This window comes from Perognathus longimembris, chromosome 27, assembly GCF_023159225.1.
Source record: "Perognathus longimembris pacificus isolate PPM17 chromosome 27, ASM2315922v1, whole genome shotgun sequence".
NCBI classification, from domain to species: Eukaryota; Metazoa; Chordata; class Mammalia; order Rodentia; family Heteromyidae; genus Perognathus; species Perognathus longimembris.
The window spans coordinates 2,668,505-2,681,450 of NC_063187.1; the positions used below are offsets into that span (position 1 = coordinate 2,668,505).

The 12,946-nt window shown below is 51.9% G+C and overlaps 1 protein-coding gene across 1 annotated transcript; it reads right to left on the reverse strand.

The window, feature by feature from the left end:
• Window positions 1-1,290: 1,290 nt before the first annotated feature.
• Cmas (cytidine monophosphate N-acetylneuraminic acid synthetase) lies at window positions 1,291-12,578 on the reverse strand. The gene is made up of 8 exons (XM_048335200.1): window positions 12,280-12,578; window positions 8,529-8,671; window positions 7,393-7,548; window positions 5,851-5,984; window positions 4,695-4,789; window positions 3,961-4,132; window positions 2,606-2,759; window positions 1,291-1,879 (listed from the first exon to the last, which is right to left on the reverse strand). Exons 1-8 carry the CDS (start codon window positions 12,537-12,539, stop codon window positions 1,689-1,691), a joined length of 1,305 nt encoding a protein of 434 aa, XP_048191157.1. The 5' UTR covers window positions 12,540-12,578; the 3' UTR covers window positions 1,291-1,688.
• Window positions 12,579-12,946: the final 368 nt, after the last annotated feature.

Here is a 12,946-nt window from a genome sequence, read left to right on the forward strand (position 1 = left end):
GTGCTTATGTACATGCAAGTCACACTAAAGACCTGATGGATCTGCCGCTGCCATCTAGTGTCTGATCTTGGCAGTAATTACCATTTCTGTTCCAGGATGCCCCTATCTATGAGTTAGGAGGAAGTATGTATTTTAGTTAGTGTTGGCCCTGGGCTTGAACTTGTGGCCTGAGCGCTCTCCCTGAACTTTTGTGGCTCAAGGAGAGTGGTCTACCACTTGAGCCACTGCACCGCTTCAGGACTTTTATGGTGATTAGAGATCAGTCTCCTGGACTTTCCTACCTGGGCTGGCTTTGAACTGTGATCCTGAGATCTCAGCCTCCTGAGGAGCTGGGACGATGGGCATGAGCCACCAACGCCCAGCAAGTGTTCATTTCCATTCAAGGTTTAGGAGAAAGAGGATATGCATACAGAGAACATTCACTTCAGAATGCCTTTCTGGTTCAAGGCTTATCCTCACCCCCCCACCCCCACCCCATCCCTCAGTCTTGACCTCCCCATCCATCTTCCCATTGGCTTGTGGCTCACCCCAACTCTGCCGGAGGATGCTTCTGAGATTTGTTGAGAAGCAATGGCTATGTAACACTGAACTTGCACTTGATCAAGACTTCCCTAGAGCAGGTCTCGATGTAGAAGCATGTAATGACATCTCAGTACATGCTTGCCACTCACGAGTGCTTGCCACTCACAAGTGATTTCCAATCAGATGAAGACAGCCTCCCATTTTAAAAGCTACATGTGAGCCAGGAGCTTGTGGCTCATGCCTGTCATCCCAGCTACTCAGAAGGTCGAGACTAGAGGATCACAGTTCAAGGCCATCCCAGGCAGCAAAGTATGTTCTTATCTCCAACTGTACTCACGAACTGCTTTGTTGAGTGGCAACTCCTTTGTACAATTGCTTAACGATAATAATAAGAAAGGGAAATAAAAGTTGGAAGTGGAGCTGTGGCTCAAGTGGTAGAGCACAAGCCTTGAGCAAAAAGAGGCTCAGGGACAGCGCCCAGGCCCTAGGACTGGCACACACAAAAAAGCGCAAAAAAAAAAAAAGAAACGCGGATGACTAAGGTTAACAAAACAAACAAACAAAAATCACCAAATGATTTTCTCTGCCACTTTCAAATCAGTAATGTTCACAACATGTGAACTTTCTGGGTATTCTATCCAGTGTGTTCATAAAGTGCTTTCCATAAGTCTGCTCTATCAGATACTTTACATGTGCTGTCCCATGGCTTTTTCGCACATGGCTGCATAGTGTTTAGTCTCGCATAACAAAAGCCCGTTTCCATCACACTTGTGAAATGCGATTTTATTTATGAACGGAAGGGCGCGTGTCTAGGGACTCGCTGCTTCCAATAAATAAATAAAACTCCCGGGTGTCATGAAAACCACACAATGACACAGCTTCACAGGGCGATACACAGTCAAGTTGAGTGAGGTCACACGTGTTTACTGAGAATCTGAGAAACACTGCCGTCACTCCGGAAATCATTATCTCACGAGACGTGGGGCACAATTATTTCATAGGCTGGGGAATGATGATTGGAGAGGAACGGGGAAAATCTATCATAAATCACATCACACCTTCTGCACCATTATATCATGTAACCGACTGCGCCAAAAAGCAAAACAAAACAAAACAAAAAGAGCAGCCGTGTTCTGTCTTTCCCAGAGGACGCGGAAACACGTGTCTTATTTTTGGCATGAATTAGTAACCTTCTCCATCAGAAGGAAGATGTGCTCTGCGAACTCTCGGATGGCCCCCCGGCCACCATTGCACCTGCAAATGTAGCCCCCCGCCTTCTGGGCAGAGGAGCAGGCGTCAGCAGGGACCCCACTAAGGCCCACGCGCTTCAAGCACTCCTCATCGGACACTTCGTTACCTAGGAACAAAATGAACGCAGGTCAGACACTCGGTGACAGAACTGATGTCGTGCAGACCGCAGTCAGTAGAAGCCTCAGTATATAAAAATATCATCCATCAGCCAGGTGTTGGTCATTGATGCCTGTGTACCCAGCTACTCAGGAGGCTGAGATCTGAGGATTATGGTTCAAAGACAGCACAGACAGGCAAGTCCATGGGACTCTAATGAACCAACAAAAAGCCAGAAGTAAAGCTGTGGTTCAAGTGGTAGAGCACCATTCAGTGAATAAGCTCAGGATGAGTGCCCAGGCCCTCTCTTTTGCAAAATAAAAAAAAATAATCAACAATCAGAAGAAATGAACAATCTCAAAGTATAACTGAAGTCTAGGGTTTTCCTTAAGCAATAAAAAAAAAAACAAATAACACTTTCATCAGTTGGAAAGGAAATGTACTTTTTGCTCAACAACTCTTAGAAATCCTACACACAGTTTCAACTCTTTTTCTTTCTTTTTTATTTTGTGTTGATCCTACAGGCTGAACTCAGGGTCTGGGTGCTTAGTTTGTTTTACTTGAGGCTGGCGCTCTACCACTTGAGCCATAGCTTCACTTCCAGTTTTTTGCTGGTTCATTGGGGATAAGAATCTCATGGGCTTCCCTGCTCAGGCTGGCTTCAAATGGGGGATCCTCCGATCTCATTATAGATAGTTCCCCCACGGATGTCCCCAGAGCTGAGGGGAGGACTGACCGAGATAAGCCACTTGCTTCCAGCACAACCCCATCTCCTTCCTCCACTCGTCCACCACCGCCAGCTTGTCCGCTATGCTGATTTCCATTTTGCAGTCCAGCTTCAATGAGGCCAGGGTCTGCTTGGAGCACGACCTTTCTGAGATGAATCGCACCTGGAAGAAAAACCCCAAACACACAGAGAAGACCAGAAACGTCAGTGGGGAATGGGAAACTGAAGCGTCTCATTACAAGACAAAAGCCCGAACTTAATGTGTGCCACAGGCAGACTGGCCCCACGGGACTAGGAAAACAGGAATTAACTGTCACTTTAAATGGTGACACTTTAACACCTGCCGGCTTTCCTTCTCATGGTGGCTGGAAGGCGAGGCAATGCTTCCTCTATCCAAGAACATGCTGAGTCCAGGTAAATGAGACACAGCACAGAGTGTTTGCTATTCATGTCAGACTTCCCTGTACCCCAATTCATCAAGGGAAGTCTAAAATCTTAGGGAATAGTATGTGAGCCTTTCTTTTTTAAAAAAAATGTTTTTGAACATTAAGTGATCTCAAATAAAAAGTTTCATTCAAGCCAGGCACGGAGAGCTCACACGTGTCATCCTAAGCTACTCAGCCGCTGAGATCTGAGGATCCCGGTTCAAAGTCAGCCCAGGCAAGACAGACTGTGAGACTCATATCTGCGATGAACCACTCAAGGACCAGATATCTCCATTTTTGTTTTTTGTGATGGTCCTAGGGCTTGAACTCAGGGCCTAGGCCTTGTTCACTCAAGTCCGGACAGCACCCAGGCCTTACGTTCAAGTGTCAGGTCTGACATACACCCACGCATAAGTTAATTCAAAAGAAAGGTGCTACACTGAAAAAAAGTTTCCAAGGTAGACTGGATGGTTTTCTGGTTGCAAGATCTTAGGTAAATACCGGATTGCTCCTCTTTAAAAGCAACACACTCAGATTTTATTGGATAAGTAATACTGTTAACCAATGTAGTGATTATGTATTTCACATAATGTACATTATGTACAAAAGGGAGCTATGTAATCTCAGATCAGGGGTGGAAGGGGGAGAACAGGGGAGAAGGAAGGGATGACGTCGATCAAGATGCATTGGGCTCATCACCTGACTTAGGAATAACAATGACAACAAAAAGATACAGTATTTGGTCATTAAAAATGCCCGAATTTTCCTTACCCAAAGAATATGTGATCATTTCCTCAGCACGTGAAGGCTAAATCTCAGATATGTCAACAGTTCATACTATAAAGTTTGAACTCACATTTTCTTGCACGTGCTTTGATTCTGAATCAAAATTTCATAAAAAAAAAAACCACAGAAACACAAATCGCTATAGCCACATACCTCGATACCACTTTTCTTTAACAAACTTATGCCAATAGCATCTTTTACGTCATAAGATATGATTTCTTTTTGGTCTCCTGATACATACACGTGGCCGTTGGTGAGACACCCATCGATATTGCAAACCAAAAGTTTTATCTCCTTAAGTTTCTCCTTGCCAAAATAGCCGTATCTAAAAGAAACCAAAATGGGGTTTTGAGTCCACATGCAATTCTCCCGGGCGACACAGCAGATGGATGGCTGACACTGTTTTGTAACGGTCTGCACAGTGATCCTCAAGCCCATTGTGCAGACAGAGCAAGAACTGCGAAATGGTACGGAACTGATCCTGCGTTTCTCAGACCTCTGAACCAGTCACAGTGGGGCCTTGTTTATACCCGGCTTCCAGACAAGCAAGCTAAGGGCGGATAACCTAGGACATCTGGAGAAATCCTGGCTAGAAACACAATTGTGAGCAGGGGCACCAGTGGCTCCCACCTGTCACCCCAGCTACTCAGGAGGCTGAGACCTGAGGATGGCAGTTCAAAGGCAGCCCAGGCAGGAAAGTCCATGAGGCTCTTATCTGCAATGAACCACCAGAAAACCAGAAGTGGGGCTGTGGCTCAAAGTGGTAGAGCACCAGCTTTCAGCAAAAAGAGCTCAATGACAGTGCCCAGGTCCTGAGTTCAAGCCCCAGTACCGACACAAAAACAAAGGTTCTTCAAACTCAGCTGTTTTCTTTTCTTTTGTTTTACCTTAGCACTCTCTGCTCGGCGATGGGCCAGTCAATGTCCACGTCTATGTCCACGCTGTGCTCGGCTCGCATCTCATAGTATGCCATCTTCCCTCCCTAGAAGACAGGAGCACAAAGGTAGTAGGGGAGTACTGGGCAGAGTACTGGTTTTTGTTTTTTTTGAGTACTGGGTTTTGAGTCCCGCCATAGGGCACACGCGTCCTCATTACTGAGAAACACAATCAGCCGGGAGAATGGGAGCAGCACACTAGCCACGCTCTGCTTGTGCAAGGAATAACTCCCAAGTCGCAGATAACCTTAGCAATGTGTGTGCTGATCCTGGGACTTGAACTCAGGGCCTGGGCGGAGCTTTTCCAATCAAGGCTGGCCACTCTACTACTTGGGGCCACAGCTCTACTTCAGGCTGTGTGGTGATTTATGGACTTGGCTGCTCAGGTTGGCTCTGAACCACAATCCTCATTTACAGCCTCCTGAATTACAGGCATGCTCCACCAACGCCTGGCCTGGCCAATTCAACACAGTTCAAGTTCCTTATTTCTCTTTAAATAGATTTCTATTTTAAAACAACAACAACAAAAAAGCAGAACTATCCATCCTCCAGTATTCTGACCACAAAGGATTTTCGTTTTTAAAGCCCTTAAATGAACCTTCTATTTTTTTTTTTTTTTCTGGAAGTTTCTGGGACCATCGTGAAAGGTTTCCAGCTCCAGGGTGGACTGGAGACTCCTGTAGCACAGAAGTGTCCTGGGTAGACAACAACTGTCTGGATGACTGATGGGCCAGGGCTGGGCAGGTGATGGGGCAGGGGAGGGGCAATGAAGCGGGGGGGGGGGGGGCGAGCAGGGAGGGGAGAGACAGGCCCATCACAAGGGGAAATCTCACCCCCTGGAAGTCTGACTGCGGTGAGCAGTAGGATTTCTCTCTGCCCATTAGGGAAGGGTTAGGGCACATTCGTTTGTAAGAGCAGAAATCAGGAGAGATTGTGGCTGCACACGAGATGAATTTAACACTCATGGACTTTCCCGCTCAGACTGGCTTTGAACTGTGATCCTCAGGTCAGCCCCCTGAGTAGCTGGGATGACAGGCGTGAGGCACGGGCTGTGTATCTCCTGGGGAACATGCAGGCGTGGGGGGGGGGGGTGGAACTGCACACACACCTGCAGGTAGCCCATTTCGATCAGGTGCCGCTTGGCGAAGTAGAAGGAGCCGTTCTCGTACAGCTCCCCACTCCAGTCCTGCCGTCGAGGCCGCTTAGCCGGGTTCAGGTTCAGAGGCTCCGTCACCTCGCAAACTACAGGGGAAAAGCTCTGTGAGTGGACCCGACTTAGAACAGAGGTAGTATGCTCAGAAATGTCTGGAAGTGAACAAAACCAACTGCATTCACTTATCTAGATTAAAAAAAAAAAAAAGTAAGTTCTTCTGCAGGTCCTAGGGCTTGAACTAAGGGCCTGGGTGCTGTCCCTGAGCTGCTTCTGCTCAAGGCTGGTGCTCTACCACTTGAGCCACAGCTCACTTCTAGCTTTTTGGTGTTTCACTGGAGACAATCTCACAGACTTTCCTGCCTGGGCTGGCTTTGAACCACGATCCTCAGATCTCAGCCTCCTGCGTAGCTGGGATTATAGGTGTGAGCCATTGGTACCTGGCTGCTTTTTAAGATTTAAGAGATTCTTCCTGCATATTTCTGGGATTTGGTGAGTCAGTTCAAAATGTAAACATCCACTTCTGCACACGGCACAGGGAAACCACTACACACTGAATGAGTAAACGCGCTCGTTATACCATACTGGTATTTCAGACATTCTCAGCATGAACCTGGAAAATCATCATTGCCAGCCTCCACTCTTCAACCCTTTGTTCTACTTGAGTGCTTTCTATGGCTTCACTCAGTCCTCCATCCCCTACCCCACATCATTTAAGATACACAACCAGGAAAACCAGATACCCAAAAAGCAAGTGTCAATTCTGCATATTGAACCAACCACAGCGCTATTCCCCAAATGAGGGACAAACATTTCCCACCCTGTTGGTGAGATTATTACTGGTGGCAGAACTTACAAGTTTTGCCAGCCAGAAATCAGGTTCCCATAGAACCCTAACCCTTCTTTACTTATAAAATCGTAGCATGAGGAAGTCATTCCATAATCTTAAGTCTGTAAGTTCACCAGAATCCCCCCTTAGGAATGACATGAAACACATCCAACAAGCCTAACACAAACTCCAATTGTGGATCTAGAAAAACAACATGCCTGCTCAAAAGGCACACAGACCCAAGAGGGTTAGAAGGTCCGATAGAAAAAGTAAAAACAGCCAGGCACCGTGGCTCACAACTGTGATCCCTGCTACTCAAGAGGCTCTGAGGATCATGGTTTGAAGCCAGCCTGGGGAAGGAAGGAAGTCTGTGAGACTCTTATCCCCGAGAAAGTGCAAAAAGCCAGAAGTAGAGATATAGCTCAAAGGATAACGTGTGAACCTGTGTGAAAAAGCTCAAGGACAGCACCCAAGCCCTGAGTTCAAGCCTAGGACTGGCACCAAAAAACACCAAAAAAAAAAAAAAAGCACAGAAGGGATTCAGTCCATCTTGCCTCAAGAACAAGATGTGAATGCAGTATCAGTTTCTATTTCCTCTCACTCCTCTCTGAAGACATTTTCAGCAAGAACAGCCTCTGAGCAACATGGAGGACGCCGTGGTGGGACTTTACCTCCTTTCTGGATTTCGCTCCATCGGAACTGGTGGCGCCTGACCACAGAGAACACCGAGTCGTAGCCCTCTTCCCGGATCATGTCGGCCACTTTCTGCAGGTCCGTGGGGTGGAGGCAGGGCGAGGTGGCCTGGATATTCCCCACGATGTCCACCTCTGAGGAACACGAGAAAGCGAGGGTGGATGTGATCCACAGTGCCCAGCGTCAGGCTAGCAGTGCCGGAGGGAGACAAGCAGTCATCTCTCCTGTCAACCCAAGGCGCCTCTATCTTGTAAGCAACTCCCCATTCTGTACTGGCATGCCGTAGGTCTATCCGCTGCTTTTTATTTCTTGTCAGGTGCTGTCCCTGAGCTCTTTTGCTCAAGACTAGTGCTCTATTTGAGCCACAGCACCACTTCCGGTTTTCTAGTGGTTGGTTGGAGATAGGAGTCTCATGAACTTTCCTGCCTGGGCTGGTTTCAACCCATGATCTTCAGACCTCAGCCTCCTGAGTAGCCGGGATGACAGGTGTGAGCCACTGCACCCAGCCTGCTATTCATTTTATATGTATTCCATGGTTTCTTTTATCTTGGTGTCCGGACTCTTTCCACCTCTGCACACTCCCACCATCATTCTGTTTAACCATGTCCAGAATATGGACATGATGTTATCTGTGTTTTAGAAATTATTAGACATGGTTCTCACAGGTAGATGCAATACTTGGGCTATGTCATACAGGCTGAGAGTCTGATTCTTAGAGGAGGAAGAGAGGTTGCTCTGTGAGTGGGGTAATGTAGGGCTGACAGAGTTTATTCCTCCCCCCTCCCCCATGCCTTCTCTCACTCTTCCTTGTTTTCTTTTATTCCCTCTGGTGCCAATCCTAAAGTGTGAACTCAGGGTGTGGGAGCTTTTTTTTGCTCAAGACTAGCACTTTCCCACTTGAAACCAATCTGGACATGAAAGTCCATGAGACTCTTATCTGCAATCAACCATCAGAAAACCGGAAGTGGTGCTGTGGCGCAAGTGGTAGAGCACCAGCCTTGAGTGAAAGAAGCTCAGGTACAGCACCCAGGCCATGAGTTCAAGCCCCAGGACCAGCACAGGACAAAAACAAAACATACAGAGCAGAATGAAGGGGTGGAGGAGCGAACCCTACCATTGTGGTACTTAAGGAACTCCACAATGGCATCCAGGGAGGTAGAGCTGTCTTTGGAAGTTTCTGAGCTTCTCCGGTGCACTTGGGCTCCAAACTGCTTGGCTATATTCTCTATTTCATCATGGTCTGTTGAAACCCACACACTGTTCAGATATTAAAAATAAAGGAAGAAAATTAAATAGCCAAGCCACTCCCCCTGTTCTTCCCCCCATTCAAAAGAAAATAACACCACCCTGGGTCACAGAACGGACCTTTGTGAGCCCTCAGTACTGGTCCCATATGTTAAGCTCTCCTGTGAACTCAAATGTGAAAGCTCCCAAGTGCTATAAAATGTGAAGAATTAGAAGGCAATTCAATTCATAGTCAGTTACACCCACAGCAAAAATGCTGTTTTATGTGCTCCATGATATTATGTGTTAAAATAATGCTCTAGGTATGATTGTATAAAAACAGGAAGAAATAATAATTAGCTTTTATTCTATTGGGGTTTCTTTTTTTTGGGGGTGGGGGTTGGACCTGGGGCTTGAACTCAGGGCCTAGGTGGGTGTTACCCCTAAACCTTTTTGCTCAAGACTGGTGCTCTACCATTTGATTCCCAGCTCCACTTTCGCCTTTTTGTGGTTCATTGGAGACAAAAAGTCTCACAGTATTTCTTGGGTTTTGAACCATGATCTTCAGAACTCAGCCTCCTGAGTGGCTGGGATGACAGACGTGAGCCACCGGCGCCCCGCCCAACATTTTTTCTTCCTTATCCTAACTAGCACAAAGTTTGGCAACTCTGAAAAGATTTGACCTCATGAGCCTGAATTCTGCCAGGCAAAGAGATCTGCCTCAGGTAAATCAAACCATGGGTTATTAAAAAACAAAACAAAACCCAAAGAAGATTCCCGTCCCAGGCATGCTCTGGCCTGGAAACACACAGATCAGGAAGTCACCAAGTTCTTCCTTTTCATCCCAAGGGCACAGATCTGCTGAGGAGAGGAAGAAGGGACTGGGGGGTGGGGGGTGGGTGTGCGCTGTAGGCAGGGCAGACCAAAGGTCCTAGAGTCATATCAAACCAATAAACCCCAAAACACATTTTCACCAAGGAGCTAAACACAGGGCGGTCTTTGTACACCTTATTCCTTGTTTGCCTCCCCTCCCCACCCTCCAGTGCAAATCTAGCTCGCCCCAAGTGTTGTTTGTAATGTGTTACTGGCAAGCCTGTGGCCACACCCACCTGCTTGTGCAATTTTTTTCAATGTTCAGAGCACACAAGCAGCGAGCGAGTGTTTCAACAGAGTAACTGGCCTGCGGAGCCTATGGTATTTACTATCTGGCCTTTCTTTGAGACCAATACTGCCAAAAGCTGAAATACAGAATAAAAGACATTTCTTGCCTGATGTTGGTAGTTCACACCTGTCATCCCAGTTACTCAGGCGGCTGAGATCTCAGGGTCACGGTTCAAAGCCAGCCCTGGCAGGAAAATTCTGTGAGACTCTTGTCTCCGATGAACCACCAAAAAGCTGGAAGTGAAGCTGTGGCTTAGGTGGTAAGAGCGCCAGCCTTGAGCAGAAAAGGCTCAGGGACAGTGCCCAGGCCTTGAGTTCAAGTCCCAGCAAGGGTAATGAAAGAAACAAACAACAACAAAAAAGACATCCCTCTAACATTTCAAAGTCCAACAATGTTTGCACTGTCAAGATGGCTGCTAAAATTCATCATTTCCCAGTTTGCAAGTATGAAAACTGAGGCCCGGGAGGAAAGAAGAGGCAGACAGATCCTCAGGCTGGAGTGGGTACTGTGAGAGTCAGATTGTCAGGTTGCTTCCTCTGGGCTAGGCACTGTCTCATGCAGGACCAGCTAAGACTTTCAGGGGTGGAGAGAAGGGGTGGGGGGGCACAGTCCCTTTAACCTCCAGCTTCACTTTCCAGGTACCCAAAAGGGACACCAACCAAGCGGCGCCCAGACTTCCACCACCTGAGCAGGCTCTGAACCATGAACCTCAGATGCCAGGCTCCAGAGTAGCCGGGATTACAGGTGTGAGCCGCCACCAGCGCCCGGCCTGATTTTTCTCTCTTACCATTGCTATGATTGCTACGGTGGCACAGGTAGCTGGAAGCATGTTAAGCACACACCCCACCGTGTGGCCGACCTTATTAATGCCTCACGAGTGCTCTATTGTATTATAGTAGTCCCCCCAGGCTGAAGGGAGAATGGCACAGGTACATCTACACTGAAGTCATTGTGAATAGCATTCTGTGCAACTGTATAAGGATGAAGTAGCTGGCCATCATTTACGATATTCTTATTCTCATCATTTCGCAGCAACAGCCCCCACTGTGGGCTACGATGACCCCAGCCAGAGGCTTGCGTTGGGGGGCGGGGGGTCACCACCGACTACCCCACAAAGGGGTAAAGCTGAGCTCTTGGGCTGGCACACGGCAGGTTCTCCTGTTCGCTCATGGATGCATCTTTCTCGTGTTCTTAAACCGAACGCACCGTGCCAGAAACAAGGGGGAAACCTTTTTAACGAAGCCAGTTTCCCTGGCTAACCGGGTTTGAACTGGGGGGGTCTTGCGCCCGGTGAGGGCAGGCCCCTCGGACTGCTTGATAGCCCTGCCTTCCCCACGCGGCCTCCGACTGACTCCCATCCTCCACCCTCGGCCTCCCCTCCGGCTGCTCTCGGTCCTCCCCTTCGCACTTCAGACCCGGTCCGGCCCGGCAGTATTACTGGCTGGCCTTGGGGCAGAAGTGAGGACGTGGCCCATGTGGACCTGGGGCAGAAGTGAGGACGTGGCCCGCGGATCCCAGCTTCCTGGAGAGCCTCTCCTCCCCCCACCCCCCTTCTTCCGGCCGCAGCAGCTTTATCTTCCAGTGCCAGCTCTCCCCTGCCCGGACCCACCCATGGCTTCATTGGTAGTGGGGGGGGGGGCGGGAGCAGATCGGTGGCGGGGGGGGGGGTGTGTGTGGGGGGGGGTGGGGGGGAAGATCGGTCTGGTTCTCTCTCTCTCTCTCCCTGCCCCCCTCCTGTCTGAGGCCCCACACCCACTCCCGAGGACGCACGAGCAGCACGGATCGCGGGCTGCTTCACTCGAACCCCCCCAGGCCCCGGCCCCCCCCCCTCCAACACCCCCCCCACCTCGCAACGAGGGACCCGGAGCCTTGGGGATCGCGCCTCCCCGGAGGCTTCCCCCCCGGGGAAGAGGCCGGGCGCCTCGGCCGCCACCCTCGGGCCACAGGGCTGCAACGGGGCGGGCCAGGAACAGCGCGGACACCCCCCCCCCCCCCCCGTCTCGCGTGCGCGCGCACGGCCCCACCCCCCGCACGCGATCCCGGACCCCTGAAGACCCCGCCCCCCGCCCCCGCCCCCGTGCGCGACACCGGTCCCCTGACGACCTCGGACCCCACCCCCGGCCCAGCCCCCGAGCGCGACCCCGGGGGCCCCGGCCCCGCCCCCGTGCGCGACCCCGGGCCCCCGGCCCCGCCCCCGTAGGCGACCCCGGAACCCCCCGGCCCCGCCCCCGTGCGCGACCCCGGCCCCCCCCGGCCCCGCCCCCGTGCGCGACCCCGGCCCCCCGGCCCGGCCCCCGTAGGCGGACCCCGGGCCCCCAGCCCCGCCCCCGTAGGCGACCCCGGACCCCCCCCCCCCCCCGGCCTCGCCCCCCGTGCGCGACCCCGGGCCCCCAGCCCGGCCCCGCGTGCGCGACCCCGGACCCCCGGCCCCGCCCCCGTAGGCGACCCCGGCCCGGCCCGGCCCCGCGTGCGCGCGCACCTCTGGAAGACGCCCGAGTCGAGCGCGGCGCGCAGCACCCAGCCGATGAGCGGGACGCCGGCCAGGCGCCGGATGTTCTTCAGCGGTATGCCCTTGCTGCCGCCGCGCGCCAGCACCAGCGCCGCCAGGTGAGGCGGCTTCTCCGCGCCCCGGGCCGCGCCGCCGCGGGCGCTGCGCTGCAGCTTCGGGGGGCGGCCCCGCGCCGGCCGGCCCCGCGGGCTGGACGCCGAGGCGGCGGGCGCCCGCTCCACCGCGTCCATCTTCCTCCCGCGCCGCCGCCCCAGCTTCTCCGCATCCGGCAGCGCGGGGGGCCCGCCCGCCCGCGCCGCTGCGCCCGGCGACGCCCGCCCGGGGCTCCCTCCCCGGACTCCCGCGCGCCCGCTCGCAGCCGCCGCCGCGCCGGCCCCGCCCCTCCGCGTCCTTCGCGAGGCACGCTGGAGCTGTAGTCCACGCCGCCACTGGAAGCGGCCGCCGATCCAGAATGTGGACGCATTCCGTCACGCCCCTTCTGGCAAGGCGCGTCGGGAAATGTAGTGTACGCCCCCGCCCCTCGGAAAGCGGCTGCCACTCCAGAAACGGCCACGCCTATGTCACACACCTTCTGGCAAGGCATGCTGGGAAATGTAGTCCACACCGGCGCAGCTCTAAGGGCGGTCGCGGAGAGGGT

Bases quoted from the DNA above. Each gene is read 5' to 3' on its own strand.
- Cmas (XM_048335200.1), bottom strand. From the start codon at position 12,539: ATGGACGCGGTGGAGCGGGCGCCCGCCGCCTCGGCGTCCAGCCCGCGG. The intron at 4,790-5,850 runs GTGTGTGTGCAG...CCTGTCTTCTAG, and splicing joins TCGAAATGGGCTACCTGCAG to GGAGGGAAGATGGCATACTA. The intron at 4,133-4,694 runs GTAAAACAAAAG...GGTTTCTTTTAG, and splicing joins GCCGAGCAGAGAGTGCTAAG to ATACGGCTATTTTGGCAAGG.